The 27535-nt window shown below is 41.4% G+C and overlaps 1 protein-coding gene across 1 annotated transcript in view; it reads right to left on the bottom strand.

Annotated features, from left to right (window-relative positions):
• Window positions 1-4404: 4404 nt before the first annotated feature.
• chata (choline O-acetyltransferase a) overlaps window positions 4405-27535 on the bottom strand; it is a 57689-nt gene continuing 34558 nt past the window's right edge. Inside the window, exons 13-15 of the mRNA XM_063070135.1 lie at window positions 22746-22808; window positions 10029-10166; window positions 4405-5253 (exon numbers count right to left, since the gene is read on the bottom strand). Of these exons, the coding sequence (XP_062926205.1) occupies window positions 4981-5253; window positions 10029-10166; window positions 22746-22808 (474 nt within the window). The 3' untranslated portion in view covers window positions 4405-4980. The remainder of the gene's footprint in view (window positions 5254-10028; window positions 10167-22745; window positions 22809-27535) is intronic.

The following is a 27535-nucleotide window of genomic DNA, read 5'->3' on the forward strand; positions in this document are numbered from 1 at the left end:
TAATTAACAAATTCACTGAATACTGAAGTGCTTAATTTGAAAAATACTTCAATAAATAGGAGAGATGAGAAAAGTTGTCAGAATGGAATGAACTAGGTTTCAGAGTTTTTGAGTGTTGGTCCTTACCAAGTCAGGGTCATCAAGCAAAATTTCAAAGTTACGTTTCTTGCATTAGGGATCAATATCAGAAGGATCATAGAAGGACAATAAATCAGCCATCATGGAATGGTGAAGCAGACTCGATACGCCAAGTGACCTAATTCTGCTCCTACAGTATGTTTTATGTCTTATGGTCTAATATACTTTATACATTATTGTCGCCAAACAATTGATACTAGAACGTACAATCATCATAGCGATATTTGATTCTGCGCTTCCCGCTCCCTGGATTACAAATCGATAGTAAATATTAAAAATTTAAATTATAAATCATAAATAGAAAATAGAACAATGGGAAGTAAGGTAGTGCAAAAAAACCGAGAGGCAGGTCCAGATATTTGGAGGGTACAACCCAGACGGGTCTTCAAGCTCTTGAGCCTTCTCCTGGAGGGAAGGGGGATGAAAAGTGTGTTGGCTGGGTGGGTCGTGTCCTTGATTATCCCGGCAGCACTGCTCTGACAGCGTGCGGTGTAAAGTGAGTCCACGGACGGAAGATTGGTTTGTGTGATGTGCTGCGCCGTGTTCACGATCTTCTGCAGCTTCTTCCGGTCTTGGACAGGACAACTTCCATACCAGGTTGTGATGCACCCTAGAAGAATGCTTTCTACGGTGCATCTATAAAAATTAGTGAGGGTTTTAGAAGACAGGCCAAATTTCTTTAGTTTTCTCAGGAAGTAAAGGCGCTGGTGGGCCTTCTTGGCAGTGGACTCTGCTTGGGTGGGCCTTCTTGGCAGTGGACTCTGCTTGGGTGGGCCAAGTCAGGTCATTTGTGATATTGACCTCGAGGAACTTAAAGCTTTTGACCTGTTCCACTTGCGCATCACCAATGTAAATTGGGTCGTGCGGTCCGCTACTCCTTCTGAAGTCAACAACCAATTCCTTCGTCTTGCTGGCGTTGAGGGGTAGGTTATTGTCTTCGCACCATGCCACCAGGTTCTTAATTTCCTCTCTGTACTCAAACTCATCATTACCCGAGATACGGCCTACAATTGTTATGTCATCAGCAAATTTATATATTGAGTTCAATGGAAACTTGGCTACACAATCATGGGTGTACAGTGAGTACAGTAGGGGGCTGAGTACACAGCCTTGTGGGGCACCAGTGCTCAGAGTGATTGTAGAGGAGAGCTTGTCCCCTATTTTTACAGCCTGGGTCCTGTCTGTGAGGAATATAATCTATTCTGAAGGAAGGTACTTGAAGCAATCTGGCCAGGCTTAAGCCCAAATCACAATTTCTATTTTTCTCATAGTCAGTCTTGTTGGCCTGTCTTAATAACCATCACAATGGACTCAGTTGGCATTAAAAAACTTAATAAAGAATTTGATATTATAAATTAGATTAAACCTATGGTTGGGTTCAGTTGTTCTCTGATCTTGACAATTTACTTGCAAGTGTTTCGTCACCAGATGAGGAGACATTGTCAGTACTCTGTTCATTGTGGTGTGTCCTCTGAATGCCTGCCCTTTATATACTTATCAATCAGCTGATTCGTCACCATTTCCTCCCCACATGACAATGAGTTTCTGAAAAGGCGATCACTCAGCTAATTGATAGGTATATAAAGGCCAAGCATTCAGAGGACACCCGACAATCGACAGCGTACTGATGATGTCTCCTTGTATGGTGACAAAACATTGCAAGTAAATTGCCAAAATCAGAGAACAACTCAACCCAACCATCAACTACCTGAGCTACACATCTCCTGGATTATTTCCAATAAACCAATATTAATGTTGACTGAGTTTCTGTTCAATTCTGAAGTTTTTTTTGTAGGAATTTGTTTAAAAGCCAAGACCAAATAAATAGAACAGCATTTCAATATAACACAGCATTTTTCCAATATACTTTATTGAAGAAAAGTCTGAACTAATTTTTAAGAAAAAGCAAAGCCTTGCACTGTATTCATCATGCAGTTTTATTCCACAGAATTTTCCAGCAAAAATGAAATTATTTGCTTCCCTCCTGCACACATATATTATCCAGCATTTAAAATCTGTCATTTGAAAGGCTCTTTCCCAGAATTTGAGTCCCACCTCTGTCTGAACAAACTATTCAACTTCTGTCTTGCTAAATCCTTTCAACCATGTTTAAACAGTTCCCAGTTATTAAATGAAAATAAATTATCATTTTTGATAGAAACAGACTAAAAATTTCAGTGTGCTTTGCTTTCTCTGTTCTCCTTCAGAATGGGCATGGTTAGGAATTTACAGCAAAATTATTTTTATATCACTTGATTCCAATCTATCAGGATGGATGTTGTATCTCATAGTCTGTCACATAAATTAATAGTTATTTGCTCAGAAGCTGTGATATTTTGAATAAGTTCTTCAGGTCTAAACTTCATCTTAAATAATGGGCGACTCATCGGGAATTGCAGCAATGAATCTTCTGATTGCAGATAGAATGGTAGAAATTGCAACACCATACAAATCCATTCCATCCATGCACCCTTAAATGGAGCTCCCTCTTGATACTTGTCCAGATTTGGATTTATTTATCACATGTACAGTGAAATGTGTTGTATGCACTAACAACCAACAAACACCTAACGATGTTCTGAACAGTCCACAGATGTCACCATACATGCCGATGTCAACACAGCGTGCCCACAATGTTCAGCAGAGCAACACAGAACACAACTTGCAACAAAACAACAGCAGCAAAACAAGCCACTTTCCTCCCTTCCCCCCTCCCTCTCACTCACCCACACACACGGATAGTCCATCAACTCTAAGACAGGCCTCCAGTCTCCAGACTTCAGGCTTCAGTCATCGGCTTTAACTGCTGGACTTCCGATTGAATCTTCGATATCAACCCCCGGACGAGCCATATTCATTTTCCTGTACCCAATTTCTTTGTAGATAGTCTTTGTGACAGTCCAACACCAGGATGAAAATGTTTATTATTTCCAAATGATATTCTTAATTATATGGCTTTGCAACCAATTTCTGTCCTTGACCGAACACCAGCACTGTCTTACCACCTATTGGAAACCTTTGTAATTCCCTTCATCTATCATTCTAATTTTATACATTTTAAGTCATTTGTTTCCACATTAAAAGCAATCCATCACAGGAAAAGCCCTCCCAACCATCCTCAGAGATCCTCACCACCCGGGCCATGCTCTCATCTTGCTGCTGCTGTCAGGTAGAAGGTACAAGAGTCACAGGACTCACACCACTAGGTTCAAGAACAGTTTCTACCCCTCAACCATCAGGCTCTTGAATAAAAGGAGATAACTACACTCACTTGTCCATCCATTGAGATGTTCCAACAACCAATGATCTCACTTTTAAATACTCTTTATCTCATTATCTCATGTTCTCATTATTTATTGCTATTCATTTATATTTGCATTTGCAGTTCGTTGTCTTCTGCACTGTGGTTGATCTTTCATTGATCCTGTTATAGTTACTATTCTATAGATTTGCTGAGTATGCCCACAAGAAGACAAATCTCAGGGTTGTATGTGGTGACATAAATGTACTTTGATAATAAAATTTACTTTCACTTTGAATATAGGAGCAAATAAAAGTATATGTTGGACACCAGGACCATTATATAGATTTAACAACATTTATTTATATTATGTTGTTTGAAGAGATGAGGGAAGTGATTTTACTTTAGACACTGGACACGACAAACTGATCCCTAGTCTACTCCAAGTTACACAAGAGAGGAAGCTTTTGGTGGTTACAATGCCTCCTCCCTGCTTTAACATTATTTTGTTAAACGACATGCACAATTGTTCCTGTAAAACTTCGGAGTACTTGGTCCATAGCACCAGTTCTAAACACCAAGGCAGCATTAGGAACAACATTTGGTAATGGACCACAATAAATAATCTTAAACACACACGCACACACACACATACATACACACAGGTACACACAGACAACGATTTACATTCCAACTCATAAACAGATCATCAGAAAATATACAGTAATATAATTCCAAATACAACTTCCATCAGTTTCCAACATGAAATACAGTAACACATTTCTTTAATTCTCCATAAAATACTTCTAGTTATTTTTCATTATATTTTGCAAAATAAGTATCTTTCATTGCATAATTATAAGACTTTTAATAGGAGTCTTGATTTCTGAACAAAAATAATTCCATCTGATTGCTATTTGGATATACTATGCACCATTGACATTCTACAATAATTATTTATGGAACTGCACACAACAAATGTCAGGGTATCATAAGGAAGTTCAGACTATCAGTGCTGTTTTTGAAGGTACACTACAATTACTTGTACAAGAATGCTTTGTGTAAAATTTAAACCAGGATGTCTGAAACATTTACAATAAAGGTTGCAGTTTCCGATAACATCACATATTTTAGCACGCCAACTTTGCAATTTAATAAACAGGGACACCATGATGGAGACTTACTGTTTGGGATATAAAGCCTTCAGAAATAATGTAAATACAATATCACGAAAACAAGTTCATCAGTAAACAAAATGCACCCAGTCTATGAATAGCATCCATAACACAGAGATCATGGATGCGATGGCACAATATCAACACCGACTATTGAGAAAATATATTTGGCAGACCAGTCTATCAAGGGCTGATGTGCAGAACATATATTTCTATTTTTCCACATCACTAGTACAGCAGAGTAGACCGAATGATACATTTGACTTCATTATAATGTCTTTTGATATCATGTGCAAATAGTAGTGGGTTAATATGCCACCAGATTACTTACAAGCTTCAAATTGATACCAATTTAATTAATTCTACTCTTTGGCATAGAGAAATGATCGTGTGAACATTTCACAGTACAACCCGATTTGCCAGCTTTCACTGGTGTGATTTTCTTCCATTCTGAACAATATACGTTGCATTCCCCAGAAAGCTTTGCTTGGCACTGGTGTTATGCTTAACACACAGGTCCTTCATCTCTTTAAAGCTTCTCTCCACGGATTTTGCAAACATGCTGGAAGAGGTTTCCTTGCAATTATTGAAGCTGGAGATGCAGAAGATAATATGATCGAAACGTGGATTGTAAGCAACACCGTAACCATCTGGAACTACAGGTCCATAAAACAGAAACCCATCCATTGTAGTTGGTACCTGCAGAGAAATGAAAATTGAGGTTTTATAGCGTCATGGAAATATGCAAAAATCCAAGTTCAAAGTAAATTTATTATCACAGTACATATACACTTTATTAGATATACCTTTATACTGGTTCATCAATGCAAGTATCCAATCAGCCAATCATGTGGAAGCACCTCAATGCATAAAAGCATGCAAACATGGTCAAGAGGTTCAGCTGATATTCAGACCAAGAGCTTTAGAATGGGGAAGAAATATGATCTAAGTGATTTGACTGTGAAATGATTGTTAGTGCCAGACGGGATGATTTGAGCATTTCAGAATTTGCTGATCTTCTGGGATTTTCACACACAACAGTCTCCAGAGTTTACAGAGAATGGTGTGAAAAAAAATCTAATAAGCAGCAGTTCTGCAGGCAAAAATATCTTGTTTTGCAAAATATAATGAAAAGTAACTGGAAGTATTTTATGGAGAATTAAAGAAATATATTGCCATATTTCTTGTTGGAAGTGGATGAGAAAGGTCAGAGGAGAACAGCCAGACTGACTCAAGGTGACAGGAAAGTGATTGTTGGTGCCAGATTGGCTGGGTTTGAGAATCTCAGAAATTACTGATCTCCTGAGAGTCTCACGCACAACAAGTTCCAGTTTAAGTTCAACTTTATTGTCTTTCAACCGTACAAGAATGACTGTGAATACAGCCAAACCAAACCATGTTCCTCTGAGGCCAAGGTGCAAAACACACTACCAACAGTCATACACAGCGCAAAGGACATATAACACATATAATTGCAATAGCAGTAAACATACAGTCACACAAAAAATAATTTAGCCCCAGTCCCTGGGTGCCATGCCCAGTAGATTGATGGTGTATGAGATGTGGTCTCTAACAACAAACAAGCAGCAGTCTGATCACCACACATTAGTGCAGCTGTAGGTGAACACAGTCCAGCTTATCTTCCACCGAGCGAGCATTAGAGGGCAGAACCAACAGGAGGTGCTAGTCCTCAACCCAACCTGGATGCTTGCCCGCATCTCATCCCTTGGGCAGCTCCACCAGGTGAGCCCACTGCCTGGTCTGCACAACAGCCAAGGCCAAACAGGTTCCTCCCCCCCACCCCTTGCTGTCAGTCTTGCCAATGAACCAATGAGCCAGGCATGCAGTATTCTACATTACCAATGACCAACAGGATCTTTTAATCACAGGAAAAGTGCCGAAGACAATCATCGCACTGTCTGTTGGACCACTCACTGCCTCCGATGCTTTGCAGGCTGTGACACGGCATGCAACAAGTCCACCTCCACCACTCTCGAGCAACTCCCAGCAGAGTAGACCTGCACACCTCCACCACTCTCGAGCAACTCCCAGCAGAGTAGACCTGCACACCTCCACCACTCTCGAGCAACTCCCAGCAGAGTAGACCTGCACACCTCCACCACTCTCGAGCAACTCCCAGCAGAGTAGACCTGCACACCTCCACCACTCTCGAGCAACTCCCAGCAGAGTAGACCTGCACACCTCCACCACTCTTGAGCAACTCCCAGCAGAGTAGACCTGCACACCTCCACCACTCTCGAGCAACTCCCAGCAGAGTAGACCTGTACACCTCCACCACTCTCGAGCAACTCCCAGCAGAGTAGACCTGCAGTATCTGAGGTTCTCAATATCCAGCAGTGTCTTTCGATTCTAAAATCCTTTGTTTGGACCCAGAGAGACCTCTGCAACTGAGGATGCCACCATCTTACGGGAACAGTCTCTACAGTCCATAAGACCATAAGACATAGGAGTAGAGTTAGGCCATTCAGCCATCGAGTCTGCTCCGCCATTCCATCATGGCTGATTCATTATCCCTTTCAACCCCATTGACCTACTCTCTCCCCATAACCTTTGATATTCTGATTAATCAAGAACCTAGCAACCTCTGCCTTAAATATACCCAGATGACTTGGCATCCACAGCCATCTATGGCAATTAATTCCACAGATTCACCACCATATGGCTAAAGAAATTCCTTCTTGTCTCCATTATAAAATGATGTACCCCTATTCTGACGGTGTACCCTCTGGTCCTAGCACGCCCCCCCCCCCCGCCACTATAGGAAACATCCTCTCCACATCACTCTATCTAGGTCTTTCATTATTCAATCGGTTTTCTCTGAGATCCCCCTTCATTCCTCTAAACTCCAGTGAGTACAATTTCAGAGACATCAAACCCTCATCATATGTTAACTTTTTCACTACCTCCCCCATCCCCTCTTCTTCTATGGCCCACTCTGGCCTCTTATCTCTTTTCACTTGCCTATTACTTCCCCCTGGGACCAGTCCTCCTTCCCTTTCTCCCACAGTCCACTCACCTCTCCTATCAGATTCCTTCCCCTCCAGCCCTTTACCTTTCCTACCCTCCTGGCTTCATCTATCACCTTCCAGCTGTCATCCTTCTCCCACCCCCCACCTTTTTATTCTGGTGCCTCCTCCCTTCCCTGCCAGTGCTGAAGAAGGGTCTCAGCGTGAAATGTCAACTGTTTATTCATTTCCATACACGCAGCTCGACCTGCTGAGTTCCTCCAGCATTTTGTGTATGCTGTTATGAAGCTTGTAATGCTGCAGGTAAAGTGGAAGGGGTAATGTCTCTAACTGGTTAAAACCGGGATGACCATGGGGAGTAAACTGTAAACAAGATTATCTTTCAATGGGTCAATGGGAGCAATTCGAGAGTGAGAACACAGACAAAAGAATGCAGGGATCATGAAATGCTCCATTGTTTGTTCATCAACTCCTTTACAGCTTCGACCCCTGGACCCCTGGCTTTACCCCATCAGAGACACACCCCCCCCACCTTAACAAGCTGTTTTTGACTCCATCCCAGTTCATAACGAAGGGTCTTTAACCTGTAATGTTGATTCTGTCTCTCTAGCCACACATGCTGCCTGACCTGCTGAGTACCATCAGCAGTTTCTGTTCTCAGAGCACTGCACCACAGGGCAGAACTCTAGATTTTGTAAAAAAAATTACTATTAATAAGAACGCACAGCAAAAGACTTTGTCTTGCATATAATCTGGAAAATGGCATGTTTTTCATTGTACCTCAATACATGTGATAATAACAAACCATTTTCCAGTTTGACTGAATACAGAAAAGGCTGGAAATACTCAGCAAGTCAGGGCACATCTGTGACTAGAAATCGGTGGTTGGATTTTCAGTATAAAACATAGAACATTGAAGTTACTGCACACTACAAGCCCTTCAACCCACGATGTTGTGCTGACCTTTTAAACTACTCCAAAATCAATTCAACACTTCGCTCCCATATACTACTCCATTTTCTATCATCCATGTGCTCATCTAATACTATCTTAAAGGTCCTTAATACATCTGCCTGTACAACCACCCTTGCCAGCACTCTTCACATACTTACATTCGGTGTAAAAAAGAACTACCCCCGATATCCCTCTATAGTTTCCTCCAATCACCTGAAAATTATACCCTCTCATATTAGCCATTTCTGTCCCATGGAAAATGTTGATGGCTGTCCACTCTGTCTATACCTCTTATCATCTTATACATTTCTATCAGGTCTTCTCTCATCCTCCTTCATTCCAAAGGGAAAAGCCCTAGATTACTCAACCTTTTCTTAGAAAGCATGCTCTCTATTCCAAGCAGTATCCTGGTAAATCTCCCCTGCACCCTCTCTAAAGCTTCCACATCCTTTCTATAATGAGTCAATCAGAACTCAATACTCCCAACATCTGCATTTTTAAAAAATTAACCACATAGAGATTTCTAGTCTGAAAAGGTAGTCTGCACACTTTTGCATTCTTTGTATCCGATACGTGAGCACCATGGTAACGTAGTGGTTAGCATGACGCTATTACAGCTTGTGGCGTCGGAGCTCGCAGTTCAATCCCAGCATCCTCTGTAAGGAGTCTCTGTGCATCCTCCCCATGGAATGTGTGAGTTTTCTCTGGGTGTTTTGGTTCCCCCCCACAGTTGAAAGACGTACCAGGTAGGTTACCAAAGGTCCTTCTGCAGCTGTACAGGGCCCTGGTGAGACCACACCTGGAGTATTGTGTGCAGTTTTGGTCTCCAAATTTGAGGTAGGACATTCTTGCTATTGAGGGAGTGCAGCGTAGGTTCACAAGGTTATTTCCCGGGATGGCGGGACTGTCATATGTCGAAAGATTGGAGCGATTGGGCTTGTATACTCTGGAATTTAGAAGGCTGAGAAGGGATCTAATTGAAACATATAAGATTATTAAGGGATTGGACACACTGGAGGCAGGAAGCATGTTCCCGCTGATGGGTGAGTCCAGAACCAGAGGCCACAGTTTAAGAATAAGGGGTAGGCCATTTAGGACGGAGTTGAGGAAAAACTTTTTCACCCAGAGAGTGGTGAATGTATGGAATGCTCTGCCCCAGAAGGCTGTGGAGGCCAAGTCTCTGGATGCTTTCAAGAAAGAGATGGATAGAGCTCTTAAAGATAGTGGAATCAAAGGTTATGGGGATAAGGCAGGAACTGGATACTGATTGTGGATGATCAGCCATGATCACAGTGAATGGCGGTGCTGGCTTGAAGGGCCGAATGGCCTACTCCTGCACCTATTGTCTATTGTCTATTATAGTTGGTTATTTGTAAATTGTCCCATGACTAGGTTAGGGTTAAATTGGGGTTGCTGAGGATTGCTGGGCGGCACGGCTCAAAGGGCTGGAAAAGCGTATACTGCGCTGTATCTCTAAATAAAAATAAAAACAAAATACAAAAGAACTTTTGACAATAATGTGTAAACACTGACCTGGCTGGTTGAGAGGACAAAATGGTTACTCGTCAGGTACATTTTATCGGTGAATAGTTTAGGTATATCCATGTGTAGTTCTTTTGCCATCTCCTGTAGTCCAAGTAAATGATTGTCAATTGCCATCCCTGTAATAGTCTGAAACACAGACCAAAATATGAAATTGATTATTTTATATGAATTTTTTTCAGATCTAAAATCAAGTGTTTAGAAAATGGTTCTAAAATGTTGAACAAGAACACGGCACAATATTGATTGTTGTGTAGTATCCACCAAGTTAAGTAATTCAAATTGTGGTGTTCTTTATCCAGGGCAGACAAGTTTAATGTCATGTGCACAAGAATAGTGAAGAACAGGGACAATGAAAAACTTGGTCTCAGCACTGTAACAATCTCGTAGGTACGGACAATACATAGAACATCAGTTATACATAAATTTATACAAGAGAGTGAAGAAATAAAGGATGGTGCAGAGCAAGGCATCATTATATGCCATGATGTGGGTGACCATGGACTAGGCAAATTTTTCTGCAGAAATCGTTTACCATTGCCTTCTTCTGGACAATGTCTTTAGCAGATGGGTGACCCTAGCCATTATCAATACTGTTCAGAGATTGTCTGCTTGGCGTCAGTGGTCGCATAACCAGGGCTTGTGATATGGACTGACTGCTCATATGACCGTCCACCAGCTGCTCCCACGGCTTCACACGACCCTGATTGGGGGCAGGGGGATGTGGAACTATTCAGGAGCGACACCTTGCCCAAGGGTGACCTGCAGGCTAGCGGAGGGAAGGAGCTCCTTACATCTCCTTTGGTAGAGACATATCTCCACCTCACCACCCTAAACAAGGCATTAGTGCAAAAGTAAATGCACAATCAGAGGCAAGTCCTTGGCTGTACAAGAGGTGATGTGTAGTATTCTGTTGCTGAAGTAGGATTAGGATACTTGTCGGGTTTGAGAAGGCAATCAAGCAGTCTAATAACTACTAGAGCTCCATAATTCAAGTGGTTAACTCAGCAGTGTAAAATGTCTTCCAGCCTGCAATAAAAACTATTTTTTCCCCTGTAAGTTTGGAGAAGGGAGAAAAATGAGCACAGTTCAACTTTTGAAACCTATGAATGGGGATTATGTAATCCCTTTACTCTCTGGGCAATGGATGAGCAACCGCCCGTCTCAGAGTTTAACAGTCACAAAGCAGCACATGGAAATAATGGGCAACTTACACTCAGTGGCCACTTTATTAGGTACAGGAGTGGAACCCAGTGTAGTCTTCTGCTGCTGAAGCCCATCCACTTCAAAGTTCAACGTGCTGTGCATTCAGAGATGCTCTTCTGCACACCACTGTTGTAGCACTTGGTTATTTGAGTTACTGTCACCTTCCTGTCAGTTTGAACCTGTCTGGCCATTCTCCTCTGACCGCTCTCATTAATAAGGTGGTTTTGTTTCTTTCACTTTTTCGCACCAGTCTCTGTAAACTCTAGAGACTGTTGTGCATGAAAATCCCAGGAGATCAGCAGCTACTGAGATACTCGAACCACCCTGTCTGACACCACGGTCAAAGACCACACTTCTTCCCATTCTGACGTTTGGCTGAACCACAACTAAACCTCTTGAACATGTCTGCACGTTTTTATGTATTGAATTTGTGCCATATAATTGGCTGATTAGATATTTGCATAAACAACAGGTGTATACAGATGTACCTCATAAGGTGGCCATTGAGTGTGTGTTTCTATCTCATCGGTAGCTGAACGTCTTCTTTCCCCATCATTATCCCACCATCTGCCTTATAACATCTCCAAACTGTACACTGGAACATCATCTGGGATGTTTTCAAAACACAGGGCCAACACAAGCAGATTTATAAGGCAGTTGATACCATGCATCAATCTTACAATAAGAAGTAAATCCAGAGTTTGGAATCTGCAGAGTTTTTTGACAAGAAAATAAATCAAAGTACAGAATTCCTCAAGCTATTAATCTTCAGATGGAACGAATAAACAATTCAAAACAACAATCAGTATTTGTACATGTCCAGTATTTATTCCAGTATATATTTTCAGTACACTTTCAAGCTCTTCTCTCAAGTATTGATTCTGTCTCTCTCCCCTCAAGACACTGCCCAAGTCTTTCCATCATTTTCTGTTTTTAGTTTATTTCAGATTTCCGGCATTCATAGTACTCGCTTTTGTTTTTGGTCTGGTATTTAATTAAAACAAATAAGGCTGCAGATGCTGGAACCTGCAAACAACACCAAGATGCTGGAAGAACACACACAAAATGCTGGAGGAACTCAGCAGGTCAGGCAGCATCTGTGGAGGAGAATAAGCAATCAGCATTTTGGGCCAAGACCCTTCATCAGGACTTCTTTACTCAGAACCAAGCAAGTTTAATGTCATATCCACAACAGGTATGATGAAAAACTTGCTTTCAGCACCATCACAAGCACAGGGGTATAAACAACACACTGAATATCAGTCATACGTAAATTATACAAAGCAGTAAAGAAAAAAAAAGGTTTGTACAACAATAAATATACAGAGACAAGTGAACTTAGCCCATGTAGTAGCCTCTGTGGGGATGTTAATTGGTTTTCTTTCCATAGATGCTACTTGACTGGCTAAGTTCATCCAGTATTTCTGTCTTTTATAATTTCTGTTTTTTCAGTTTCATTTTTAGCCAGATGGTGGTGAATATTGTAGTCTCATTTACATAAAATTTTCCAGGTGCTTCACAAGAGACAGAAGCTAAAAGAGGCACAGGGAGAACAGAAACACTGAAAGAGTGATGCAAAGCTTTTCCACGGATGAGGGATGAAAAAAAGTTCAAAGTTCCAAGAAAATTTATTATCAAAGCATGTATATGTCACCATATACTACACTGAGATTCATTTTCAAGCCTTAAAAACAGGGAGTAGGAGGTTATGATTCAAGATGATTATAAAAATCTCAAATAATAAGGAAATATAATCATAAACACAAGAGATTCTGGAGCTGTTGGAAATCCTGATGAACGGACTTTGTCTAAAATGACTCGCCATTGGTGCTGCCTGACCTGTTGAGTTCCTCCAGCATTTTGTATGTGTATAACTCAGGCAAATAATCATCTGTATTGTTTTCTGCAACTTATTTTCTGCTAATTATCTATTTAATACTGTTTTCTATTACTGTCTTGTTTTTATCTACCGCTTTATTTAATTGCCTGAGAGGAAGCCAAACAGAGTTTCATTATACCTATGTATAATGACAATAAAAATTCATTCAATTCAATTCAATCCAATTCTTAGAAGAGCTGTTTATGTTTTTAAGGGCAATTATGCTCTGCTTTCTTTATGTAGGGATGGAATTGGTTGCAACATTTTCTAGAAATGTTATACTTCACAAACAAGTTTAAACTGTTTGATAAAGTTGTAGTGATGATGATTTAACTACCAGTAGATGAGAGTACTCTGGAAAAGTTAACAACATAGCAGTATTTAAGCTCCTCCATTCTCTGTTCCTCTCACATCAAGTATAAGGCATGTACTGAGACTTCATCACAAACAAGAGAAAACCAGCAGATGCTGGAAATCCAAGCAACACACACAAAGTGGTGGAGGAACTCAGCAGGCCAGGCAGCATCTATGCAAAAAAGTAAACAGTCGACATTTCAGGCCGAAATCCTTCATCAGGGCTCATGAATGGTCCTGATGAAGAGTCTTGGCCCAAAATGTCAACTATTTACTCTTTTCCATAGATGTCGCCTGGCCTATTGAGTTTCTCATTTTGTGTGTGCGTCACTGAGTCTTCATATGGTGCCTTATGAAGGTACACTGCACTGAAATGACTTGGCTTTCAAGATTTTAGTGAAAGGATATCCCTTGAGGACAGAGATGAGAAGGAATTTCTTTAGCCAGATGGTGGTGTACCTGTGGAATTCATTGCTAAGGATTGCTGTGGAGGCTAAGTCATAGGGTATATTTAAATGGGAGGTTGGCAGGTCCTTGATTAGTAAGATTATGAGCCATTTATCTGTTTTCTGTCTGTCTGCTTATTTTGTGTTGTGTGTTTACATATGGTAATTTGTCATATCGGTTGGGGTGTGATAGGAACAAATGAGTATAATTACATATTCACACTTTGACTTGGTCTAGTTGAGAGGGAATGAGTGGGGGTGATATTTTTTGTTGACTGCTTATTTTGCTTATTTTGTTAATTTGAATGCTAATTATTCTTATTTTCCTACATTGCTAATTTTAGTTTTATTTGTTTTTTATTGCTCTAAGATCGTTCATCTTTGCTAGTTTTATAATAAAGGATCAAACGTACTTTTTTGGACTTAAAAACAGGGAGTAGAAAGTTATGATTTAAAAAACCTCAAATAATAAGGAAAAATAATCATAAACACAAGAGATTCTGAAGATGTTGGAAATCCTGGTGAACGGTCTTTGTCTGAAATGACTCGCCATTGGTGCTGCCTGACCTGTTGAGTTGCTCAGCATTTTGTATGTGTATAACTCAGGCAAATAATCATCTGTATTGTTATTTTGGAAGCGTGTCATATAGTGTCAACTCCCGTATTCAGGAGTGGTTTTGGTTTGTCTTCAAGTAACCACTAACAGGAAAGGTGTCAAGGGTTACAGGGGAACGGGGTTGAGAGGGAAACTAAATTAGCCATGATCGAATGGCAGAGCAAACTCGGTGAGCTGAATGGCCTAATTCTGTTTCTATGTCTTACAGAATGAGAAGACATATACCTGAACCACAGGAGATAGTAGGTAATAGTCAAAGATTATAAAGTCACAGAAATATACATCATGGAAACAGGCCCTTCAGCACTCTGAGTCCATTACACAGACATCCCACCCTGCAAAAACTCATTTCAGAGAGGTAGCACCATCAATTTGCAGGAGACTCCCGGAACTTCCAGGAGAGGTGGGATGTCTGCAATAGAGTAGCTCCTTAGCAGCCAGCCAGCTAGTTTAAATAACGTTAGCTATGCTAATGAACGAATGACATCTGTTAAACTTACCTCAACGTGTCTTTTACATTTTAACCCACCATGGGCAATAGAAAAGTCGCTGTTGCAAACAGTGTAGCGAGCAACACTGTCATTATTTTGACCCCTATTAGGCAGGGGTACACTATATTGTAGTCTGTGGTGACATACCTTTTATATTTTCTCTTTTTTTGGAACACTCTGCCATAGTGCGCTCTCACTCTCTCGCGCTCTTGCTTGCTTGCTCTCACTTGCTTTCTCTCTCGCTCTCTCGCTTGCTCTCGCGCTCTCTCTTGCTTTCTCTAGCTTGCTTGCTTGCTCTCAAAAAAATTGATTTCCGTGATATTGTATATATTTTGCAAGCATCAGGGAGCCACTATTAATATGCGGGAGACTCCCGGAACTTCCGGGAGAGGCGGGATGTCTGATTACAAACAATAAACAACTATTTGCATAAGATCATAAGTGACATCCCTCTATTCTCCTACTGTGCCCTCTAGTTCTCAGCTCCCCCACTATAGGAAGCATCCTCTCCACATCCACTCTATCTAGTCCTATATCATGCAAGTTCTATTTTAATCTCATTTTTAAAATTCTTCCAAAATTCGCACGGGATTCTACCAGACACCTACACACCACCAGCAATTCACAGTGGCCAATTAACCTATCAACCAGCTCGCCTTTGGGATGTGAGAGTGTAGCTGGAGACAAGATACCAATTATAGCACCAGGTTTTGGGATGACACTGTCCAGAAAGAGACGTTGGGAATGACAGAACAGAGGGCACAATGCAGGAAGGTCACAAGATAAATGTTTGGTCTGTTTCAATGTGAGGAAGTCAAGTTATGCTGAGATATCCTGTGAAGCATGCCAATATAAATTATCCCACTGTGAACCATACAGAAAACAGATGTTCTGAGACTGTCATTCTGTGAACAAAACACATTTGATGAATTGTGAAGCACGGGCAACTGCTCACAATTAAGGAGCTCTCCGGCTGATAAGAAAATATATGTTCTTGTTTTCCCCATCAACATTGATAGGGTCCAGATCTACACTAAAGATGGAATTGAAGAAAGGAAATAGATGTGTCTTTGTTCAGACCCTGAATAAATGACAACTTGAATGATAGACTTCAGAATTGTGAACTCGGATGAGAAAAAAGAAAAGCTGAATCAGAATCGGGTTATTATCACTGACATATGCCATGAAATTTGTTATTCTGTGACAGGTACAGTGCAAGACACAAAAAATTACCGAAAGCTACAATATAAATTAAATAAATAGTGCGGTAATGTTCATGAGTTTATGGAGCATTCAGAAATCGGATGGTGGAGGGCAAGAAGCTGTTCCTAAAGTATTGAGTGTCCACAGACATTCTAGGACCAGGTTCTTCCCCTCTGATACGCCTGTCCCTCCTCTCTGATGGTACTAATGAGAAGAGGGCATGCCTGGGATGGTGTGTCTTAATATTACATAAAAATATGATAAGTTACAATGAGAAATATATTTCAAAAATTAAATATGTAGTGCTAAAGAGAGCAAAATAGCAGGGCAGTGTTCATGGTTCATGGACTGATGATAAATCTGATGGCAAATGGGAAGCGGCTGTTCCTAAAACACTGAGCATTGGTCTTTAGGCTCTTGTATCTCCTCACTGATGGTAGTAACAAGAAGCGGGTATGTTCAGGATGGTGAAGTTCCTTAATGGTTAATGCCTTCTTCCTGAAGATGTCCTCGATGGTGGGCAGGCTTGGGCCTCTCCAGCATCCTTCAGAGAACTTCTGAAGAAAATTGGAAGTAAAATCAAATAAAAGAGGGGCTATCTGAGAAACTAACAGTGACAAACAGTGAACAATAATTTCAAGATGGAGTCTTAGTTCAGAAATGAGCTTAGTTCTGCTGGAATGAGTGTCACACAGATGGTATTTAAGTTCAGATGTGAGTCTTCTGATTTAATATAAAAAATGATAAGCCAGAACAGTAAAAGTTAGTGGTGTGCATGTATAAGGAAGTTGAGTGGTAATAAAGGTTAACTTGTACTAAACCTTAGTTTTGCTTGACATGTCACTTGGTAGCCTTACTTACTGCCTGTCACACCACTGGCATTTAGGGCAGCAATTAAGGTCTCCCGTCTCTGTCTGTATAGAAGGATTCTTCATTGCTGTTTCTGTAACAATTGGTTTTTGATCAGTCAGTGTTGTTAGCCCTGAGCTGAACCTCAGGACCTGGAAGATCAGTGGACTACTCTTTGTCAGGCCTCTACCCTTTGACCTGTTTGGCATGGGTGACCCTACCAAGAACCAAAGCACAAGGCCCTGATTCCAGCCAACATGGCTCTCCAGATTCTCTCCAGATTCCACCGATCACATTACATATTCACGGCAATTTACACTGAGGTATACAAGTCTCCAAACCCTATGACAAGGTCGTGGTCCTCTGGGAGGGTCACTTGTGGGGTGAACGGGAGAAAACTGGACCACTCGGAGGAATTCCACATGGTCACAGGGAGAATATGGAAACTCCACTCATCAGCCATGGAAAGGATTGAAGCTGGGTCCTTGATGCTGTGAGGCAGTGGCAGGACATGCTATGTTCACTTTTGAGGCATCGTGCAGTTTAGGCCCGCAACGCTGTCTTTGTGGAGTTTGTATGTTCTCCCTGTAACCTCGTGGATTTCTTCTATGTGCTCCTCCCATATCCCTGAGACTTGTGGGTTGGTAGATTAATTGGCCAGTGTAAATTGCCGTGAATATGTAGTGTGATCAGTGGGATCTGCAGAGAAGGGGGTAATTGATGGAAATGTAGCGCTGATAAAATTGAATCAATATAAATGTGTGTTGAAAGGAGTGTGTCAAAGTCACAGAAAAGTACAGCACAGAAACAGGCCTTTCAGTCCATCTAGTCCGTGCAGAACCATTTAAAGTGCCCAGTCCCATCGACCTGCACCTGGACCATAGCCTTTCATTCTCCTGCTGAATGATTATGACCCTATACTTTTGGACAAAAGGAGAATCAAGACTTAAGGGGCTCATGTTTGTGTGGAGCTGAGTCCAAAGCTGAAATCCATCATGATCCCATTGAATGATGTTGCAAGATTGAGGGATCGGAAGTGGAGAGAGTGAGCAATTTCAAGTTCCTGGGTCTCAATATCTCTGAAGGCAATATATCAATGGACCAGGACCCAATATATCAATGCAGCTACAAAGAAGGCACGACAGCAGCTATATTTCATTAGGAGTTTGAGGAGATTTGGTGTGTCACCAAAAACACTCAAAAATTTCTACAGATGTTCCAAAGAGAGCATTCTAACTGGTGGCATCACTGTCTGGTATGGGGGGGGGGGGCGGGGGCAGGGGGGAGAGGGGTTGCTACCGCACAGGATCAAAGTAAGCTGCAGAGTTGTACAATTAGTCAGCTCCATCACACACACTGGTCTCTGTAGTATCAAGGTCACCTTCAACGAGCGCTGCCTCAGAGAGGCAGCATCCATCATTACGGTCCCCCACCACCCAGGGCATGTCTTTTTCTCATTGCTACCATCAGTTGCAAAGTTGCAAGTTTCATGCCATCTTGGACAATGTCTCCCATCCACTACATAATGGACTGGTTGGGCACAGGAGTACATTCAGCCAGAGACTCATTCCACCGAGATGCAACACTGAGCGTCATAGGAAGTCATTCCTGCCTGTGGCCATCAAACTTTACAACTCCTCCCTTGGAGGGTCAGACACCCTGAGCCATTAGGCTGGTCCTGGAATTATTTCCTGGCATAATTTACATATTACTATTTAATTATTTATGGTTTTATTACAATTTAATTATTTATGGTGCAACTGTAACGAAAACCAATTTCCCTCGGGATCAATAAAGTATGACTATGACTATGAAGGAGGTACAAAAGCCTGAACAGCTTCTTCATCGCTGTCATCTAATTTCTGAATGGACATTGAACCCATGAACACAACCTCACCACTATTTTAGTTCCTATTTTTTGCACTATATATAATATATACATATTTAGACTATGTCACAGTTTTCTTTTTCTCTATTATTATTGTACTTCTGCCGCAAAGTTAACAAATATGACATGTGCTGGTATTATTAAACCTGATTCTGATTCTGAAAAGGAGCATTTTTCTGGCCTTCATGTTAGGTTCACTCCACTCTATACATTTCTGTAATTTAGAGATACAGCACAATAACGAGCCCTTCTGGTACTGCTCAATTATACCCATGTGACTGATTAACCTACTAATCCATGTGTCTTTGGAACCCTCCAGTCAAGAGTTCAGTAGCCCATGAGGATGCAAAGGGTCACACACCTTCTTTCCCCCCCGCAAATTAATTCCAATAAAAAGGCACTGATTTCAAACACAGTTTCACTGGCTTTAATAACTGCTTCAGTTCAATCGATGTTAATAGAACATAGAACATAGAAATTTACAGCACATTTCAGGCCCTGCAGCCCACAATGTTGTGCCGACCATGTAACCTACTCTAGAGACTGCTTGGAATTTCCCTAGCACATAGCCCTCTAGTTTTCTAAGCTCCATGTATCTAAGGGGCTCTTAAAAGACCCTATTGTATCTGCTTCCACTAGCACTGCCGGCAGTGCATTCCACGCACCCGCCACTGTGTGAAAAACTTACCCCCGACATCCCCTCGGCACCTGCTTCCAAGCACCTTAAAACTATGCCCCCTCGTGTTAGCCATTTCAGCCCGGAGAAAATGTCTCTGACCATCCACACAATCAATGCCTCTCATTATCTTATACAGCTCTTTCAGGTCACCTCTCATCCTCCGTTGCTCCAAGGAGAAGGTACACCCTCCAATCCAGGCAGCATCCTTGTAAATCTCCTCTGCACTCTCTCGATAGTATCCACATCCTTCCTGTAGTGAGGTGACCAGAACTGAACCCAGTACTCCAAGTGGGGTCTGACCAAGGTCTTATATTATCTAAATAATGTGACATTATTATTGAAAGTTGAATGGATCCAGACTTGGTGCTTGAGCACAGAGACAGTAAGGAAGGCAGTGTTGAGGCAGATGGGATGATTGACAAGGTACAGACAGCACTTGGATGAAAGTGGGAGTGAGAGCACCACATTAGTAATTAACACCATGGGAGCATAGGACATAGAAGCAGAATTAGGCCATTCAGCTCATCGAGTCTGCTCTGCCATTCCATCATGGCTGATTTATTAACATCAGGGAATCTGCAGATGCTGAAAATCCAAGCAACACACCCAAAATGCTGGAGGAACTCAGCAGGCCAGACCATATCTATGGAAAAATGTACGGTTAACATTTCGGGCCGAGACCCTTCACCAGGACCGATTTATTATGGCTGATTAATTATCCCTTTCAACCCCATTCTCCTATCTTCTTCCCATAACCTTTGACACCCTAACTAATCAAGCACTCAACATCTGCTTTAAACATACCCAATGACTTGGTCTCCACAGCCATCCGTGGCAATGAATTACACAGATTCACCACCCCCTAGCGAAAGAAAATTCTTCTCATCTCTGTTCTAAAAGACGTCCTTCTCCTCTGAGGTTCTGGTCTCTAGTCTTAGACCACACCCCCACTTCCCCCACTATATGAAGCATCCTCTCCATGTCCACTCTATCTAGGCCTTTCAATATTCGATAGGTTTCAATGAGATCCTCCTCGTTCTTCTAAACTCCAACGAATACAGGCCCGGAGCAGTCAATGGCTCCTCATACATTAAGCCTGTTATTAGGAAGGCAAATGGAAAGGATTGGAATATATACAATGGAGAAGCTGAAAGGACGAGGAGAACCTAGAACCAGTGAGCTTTATCTCAGGATAAGGGGTCTACTGGTTATTTATTTATTTATTTATTGAGATAGCGCATGGAATAGGCCCTGCTGGCTTTTCCCTTTGAGTCGTACCATCCAGCAACCCACAATTTAACTCTCACCTAGCCATGGAACAATTTACAATGATCAATTAAAATGACATCTTTGAAGAGTGTGAGGAACCTCACACAGGGAACATACAAACTCCTTACAGACAGCGGCAGGAATTGAACTCAGGTTGCTGGTATTGCAAAGCGTTGTGCTAACCACTACACTACCACACCAGTAGTTAAAGAAGAATGTAGAACATCACAGCACAGTACAGGTCCTTTGACCCATGATGTGCCTTTTTAAGAGTCTCCTAATAGTTCCTAATAAATACGCCTCTACCACCACGACTGGCGGTGTGTCCCACGCACCCATCACTTACTGTGTAAAAAAATTAATTATCCCCTTATACTTCCTTCCAGTCACCTTGAAGTTATGCACCCTCATATTCGCCAAAATTAGGTGAAACTTCTTCCCTTAAAACAGGGGTTTGCAATCTGAGTCCACAGACCCCTTGCCTAATGGTATTGGTCCATGGCATAAAAAAGGTTGGGGACCCCTGCCTTAAAGTTATCAGTATTGTTTATTGCTGTCACATGTACCAAGATCCAGTGAAAAACTTGTCTTGCATATAGTTCACACAGATCAAATCACTGCACAGTGCACTGAGCTAGAATAAGGTAAAACCACAACAGTGCAGAATAAAGTGTAAAAGCTACTAGAAAAGTGCAGTGCAGGTACTCGATAACGGGTAGAGTCATAACGAGGTAGATAGTGAGGTCAAGAGTTCACCTTATTGAGAATCATTGGAATTCTCTATCTCAGACTTCTGCAGACGCTGAGTCGTTACAGATATTTAAGTCCAGGACTGACAGACCTCTGGTCCTCCAGAGTAGTCAGAGGAAATGAGAAAGAGTCAGTAGGCCATCATCAGATCAGCCACAATTCCACTGGGAAGTGCTGCAGGCCCAAGGTGTCTCTGGCTACCTCTGATCCTATTTCTTATGTATATGTAAAATTTAGGGTCCTTTTGTTGGTATCACAAAATATTGGAAATCGGAAATAAAGTTAGATAATACTGAAGCTATCTAGTAGGCTCAATTAAGAAGTGAAAGGTGAAAGACTATGGACAAACCAGCAAAAGATTGGAAGTTAAGCATTAGAGCTGATTTTTGTCTTTTCGAAGGGTTTGCATTTCTTTCAGTCATTTAATACGCTCCTCGTACTGAGGGACACAGTCATTGTGAGGAAAGTAAGTCTTCCATCTGAACTATTTCCATCGTGCTAATGTTCTCTGTTAGTGATGTAAATAATAGGGAGATCTTTCCAAAGGCCCTTTTGTGATGATAGAACATTTTAATTTGAATATATGTAGCTCTTCCAACATTTCCTTCCTTTGGAACCAAGTCAAACTCATCATTCTGTTTTGTTTCCAACTGGTGACAACCTATAACCATGACTGTCAAAGATTTGAAGTATTGCTGGTAACTGGATCTCACATTGTCTGACCCTAAATTATACATGCCTTAAAACAGATTCATCATTGAATATAAAACTGCTGAGCCTTAATAAACTGAAACATTGGCACAGCAGCGAGTCCTACTCTGGTGATATTATTTTAAAATATGGATTTCTTTTTCCTTGCTGTCAGATCATAAATAACATCATTGCTTTCCTGTTGTAGGATGATATAAAAATTCAAAACTAGGAGATAATTTATTGAACAGCTCATGAAAGTACTTCGCTCCACTTACTGCTTCAGTGTTAATGTAGCTAATTAATTAATTAGACCATTAAAGATATAATCAATAAAACTTTTTAATTTGCTAATGCAGCATTTAAAATTGAAATTATTTCCACTTACTCGAATGGTATAATTGATCTGTGCATTGATTGCGGCCCAGAGAAGCTCCATCTTCTTTGAGTCCTGAAATGAAAGGAAGGTAAGTACTATACATCAGATAGTTTTACATAGAAGTGTGCAATACAAAGCCTCATCTCCCACCACCCATGCCACCTTCTTAAACATGCAATATTTCTCCCATACAATAGCACGCACAGTCTCACTCCTGCTTGTAGTTCATTAATTCACATTGGTTTCTCATTCAGCTTTGCAGTGGTGTATAAATATTAAGTTATTCTCTCACATGCACACCTTCTTCACATGCCTGTTATGTATTTAATATTTCAGTAATATTTGAGTAATAGTGTATAAATATTGTTTGATTAAACATTCCGTCTTTGTTTACATGATTCATTACGAGTTTTATTTAAGAAGTACGTGAACAGCGTACATCATCACACAAGCGCGCCATCTGTGAGTGCCTCACTAAAGTCAAGAAACTAGGCAGGCATGTTTTCCTGGGCTCCTATGTTCCTGTTTTGATTAATTTCTGGAGTTACAAAGTATAACAGTGCCCAATTGAAACAAGCACAGAAATTCATTTTTAAAACTAATTAAATCATTGGACATGGGATAAGGCCAACATTAGGAGTATCACACACAAAATGCTGGAGGAACTCAGCAGGCCAGGGGGCATCTGTGGAGAGGAATAAGCAGTCAACGTTTTGGGCCAAGACCTTTGTTGTGCATTTAATATTTCAATAATATTTAAGTATTCTTGTTTGTTTAACTAATTAATTACGGGTTATATGTAAAAATACATGAATTGCACACGTCATCATGCTACCACGTGATAAGTGCACGCCTCACTGAATGTAAACCTGAACTAGACCTGTATTCCCAGACTCTTGTGTCTCATTGAATTAATTTAATGTTTTGAAGTTACAAAACTTAGAACATAGAATAGTACAGCACAGTACAGGCCCTTCGGCCCACAATGTTGTACCGACCCTCAAACCCTGCCTCCCATATAAGCCCCCACCTTAAATTCCTCCATGTACCTGTCTAGTAGTCTCTTAAACTTCACTAGTGTATCTGCCTCCACCACTGACTCAGGCAGTGCATTCCACGCACGAACCACTCTGAGTAAAAAACCTTCCTCTAATATCCCCCTTGAACTTCCCACCCCTTACCTTAAAGCCATGTCCTCTTGTATTGAGCAGTGGTGCCCTGGGGAAGAGGCACTGGCTATCCACTCTATCTATTCCTCTTATCATCTTGTACACCTCTATCATGTCTCCTCTCATCCTCCTTCTCTTCAAAGAGTAAAGCCCTAGCTCCCTTAATCACTGATCATAATGCATACTCTCTAAACCAGGCAGCATCCTGGTAAATCTCCTCTGTACCCTTTTCAATGCTTCCACATCCTTCCTATAGTGAGGCGACCAGAACTGGACACAGTACTCCAAGTGTGGCCTAACCAGAGTTTTATAGAGCTGCATCATTACATCGCGACTCTTAAACTCTATCCCTCGACTTATGAAAGCTAACACCCCTTAAGCTTTCTTAACTACCCTATCCACCTGTGAGGCAACTTTCAGGGATCTGTGGACATGCACCCCCAGATCCCTCTGCTCCTCCACACTACCAAGTATCCTGCCATTTACTTTGTACTCTGCCTTGGAGTTTGTCCTTCCAAAGTGTACCACCTCACACTTCTCCGGGTTGAATTCCATCTGCCACTTCTCAGCCCAATTCTTCATCCTATCAATGTCTCTCTGCAATCTTTGACAATCCTCTACACTATCTACAACACTACCAACCTTTGTGTCATCTGCAAACTTGCCAACCCACACTTCTACCCTCACATCCAGGTCGTTAATAAAAATCACGAAAAGTAGAGGTCCCAGAACAGATCCTTTATAATAACATAACAACCTTTCACCAGGACATATCAGGATTTGGAGTATTGTGTGCCATTCTGATTGCCTCATTCTAGGAAAGATGTTCAGAGGGTGCAGAAGGGGTTGACCAGGATGCCACCAGGATTGGAGTACGTTAGCTTTTAAGACAGGTTGGACAAACTTGGACTGTTTTCACGGGTTGTTGTGCATAAATCAGGAGAGACACAAATGGAGTAGATAAGAGACCTTTTCCTTGGGCAGTAATATCAAATACACAGGGCTTTGACTTAAGGGGACAAGCTAAACAGAGATGTTCAAAGCAAATTTTTTTTACAGCAAGTATTAGGTGTCTAGAACATGCTGTGAAGGGAGGAGGTGACTGCAGACACAATAGCAACATTCAGACAGGCACATGAAAGGTGGGGAATTCATTGCCGCAGACATCTGTGGAGGCCAAATCATTTGGGTATATTTAAAGTGAAGGTTGATAGGTTCTTGATTAGTAAGCGTTACTTGGAGAAGGCAGGAAAATGGGGTTGAGAAGGATTTTTAAAAATCAGCCATGATGGAATGGTGTAGCAGGCTCAGTGGGCTGAATGGCCTATTCTGCTCCCATGTCTTATGGAGCAGAGAGAAATAAACCTTGTGTGGGCAGATAGGATTAGTTCAATTTGGCAACTTGGTTGGTGAAGATATTGTGGGATAAAAACTCTGTTCCTGTGCTGCTCTGTTCTATGTTCTAATTACTCCCATCCCTAAATTTATTTTATTTAGAGATACAAGGCAAAAACAAGCCTTTCTGGCCATTCGAACCACACCACTCAGTAACCCCCTGATTTATCCCTAACCTAATCACAGGACAATTTACAATGACCAATTAATTGTTCCTAACTGTTCCTAGCTTATTTCAACGAAGAGAATAGTTAAGAATCATCCATTTTGCTTCGGGTCTGGCTTCATACAAAAATGTGAAAGTTTTCCTTTCCTGAAGGTTGCTAGACAACAAGATGGATTCCTAGGTACCTGGCTATTTCTTTTTACAAACTTGTCCATATTTAAGTTTCCCAGCCACTGTGCTGGGATTTGAACTCCTGCCCTCAGACTATCAATCCATACCAGTCCAGTAATGCAACCACTACATTTCATGGGTATCCCTGTGTATGGATTGAGTCTTAACGTGCCAGTGACTGGAAGAAAGATTAAATCAATGTATTTATAACATCAACTGCAAAGTAATTTGTATTTTAAAATATCAATGGATTACATGAAAGAAAAATATCTAACAGAAGGAAATAGTGAAAAATTATGCAGTAAACGAAAACTTTTGACCTCATCATTACAATGGGTGGTATTAGTATTTCAGTGCAGACAACTGTGAGATGTTACACTTTGTTTTTGTGCTACAGTGTCCTATGACTCTATATGTGTGCTGAATGCATGCTTCCTAAATTTCCTCCCTTCTTAACAGAAGTATTTGAACCGCCAAAGCACAAATAGCAGTGAGTAAAAACAGGAAGAGAGACATGCACCAGTCTCCACGGGAGGATCCGTGGTGGAGACGGTCAGCAGCTGTAAGTTCCTGGCCGTTAACCTATTAGGTAACCTGTCCTAGGTCCAGCTTATAGATGCAATCACAAGGAAGGCACACCAGCATCTTAAAAGTCTAACAATGTTAGTGTGTCATCAAACACCAACAAACTTATGCAGATATCCTGTTGACAGTATCCTGACTGGTTGGATCATGGTCTGCTATGGAAATTTGAAAGCGAGAAGCTACCCAGTATTGGTAGTATCTCAGAGTCAGGTTTAATAATCTGTTGTTATGCAGCAGCAGTATATATTGCAATACATATTACAAACTGTAAATTGCAGTATATAAATATTTAAAACATTAAATAAATAAGTTGTGGAAAAAGCTGGTGAGGTAGTGTTCATGGGTTTAATCTCCATTCAAAAATCAGATGGCTGAGGAGAAGAAGCTGTTTCTCAACTATAGAGTGTGTCTTCAGGCTCCTGACCTCCTCCCTGATGCTAGCAATGAAAAAAGTAGCAAAGTCTTTTTGGATGTCAATTGGTGATGGGGGTCCTTAATGAAGGACTCCAACTTTTAAGGCATTGCTCCTCAAAGATGTCCTGGAGGCTGGGGAGGCTGGTGCCCTTGATGGAGATGTCTGAATTTACAACTTTCTGCAGCTTATTTCAATCCTGTGCCGTGCTCCCCCCCCCACCCCCCACACCAGGCAGTGATGCAGCCAGTTAGAATGTTCTCTACAGTACATCTATAGACATTTGCAAGTGTCTTTGGTGACATACCAAATCTCCACAAACTCCAAATGGGATATAGCCCCAGTTGTGCTTTCTTTGTAACTGCATTGATATGTTGAATCCAGGATATTGACACCCAGAAACTTGAAATTGCTCACCCTTTCCATGAGATGTTGCCTCATAAAAGTAAAGGCATCCGTTAGTCTTGCGAGACCATGGATCTGTGGCCTGGAAAGTCTTCACTCTCCGGGACGCAGGCCTGGGCAAGGTTGTATGGAAGACCAGCAGTTGCCCATGCTGCAAGTCTCCCCTCTCCACAACACCGATGTTGTCCAAGGGAAGGGCATTAGGACCCATACAGCTTGGCACCAGTGTCGTCGCAGAGCACTGTGTGATTAAGTGCCTTGCTCAAGGAAGCAACATGTTGCCTCGGCTGGGGCTCGAACTCACGACCTTCAGGTCGCTAGTCCAATGACTTAACCACTTGGCCACGTGCTCAAGGAGACAATATCTATCATCAAAGGTCTCCACCATCCAGGCCATACCATTTTCTCACAGTTGCCATCCGACAGGAGGTACAGAAGCCCACAGCACTAGGTTCAAGATTAGCTACCTCCCTTCAACCATTCATTCTTGAACCAA

This window comes from Mobula hypostoma, chromosome 18 (assembly GCF_963921235.1).
Source record: "Mobula hypostoma chromosome 18, sMobHyp1.1, whole genome shotgun sequence".
NCBI lineage: Eukaryota > Metazoa > Chordata > Chondrichthyes > Myliobatiformes > Myliobatidae > Mobula > Mobula hypostoma.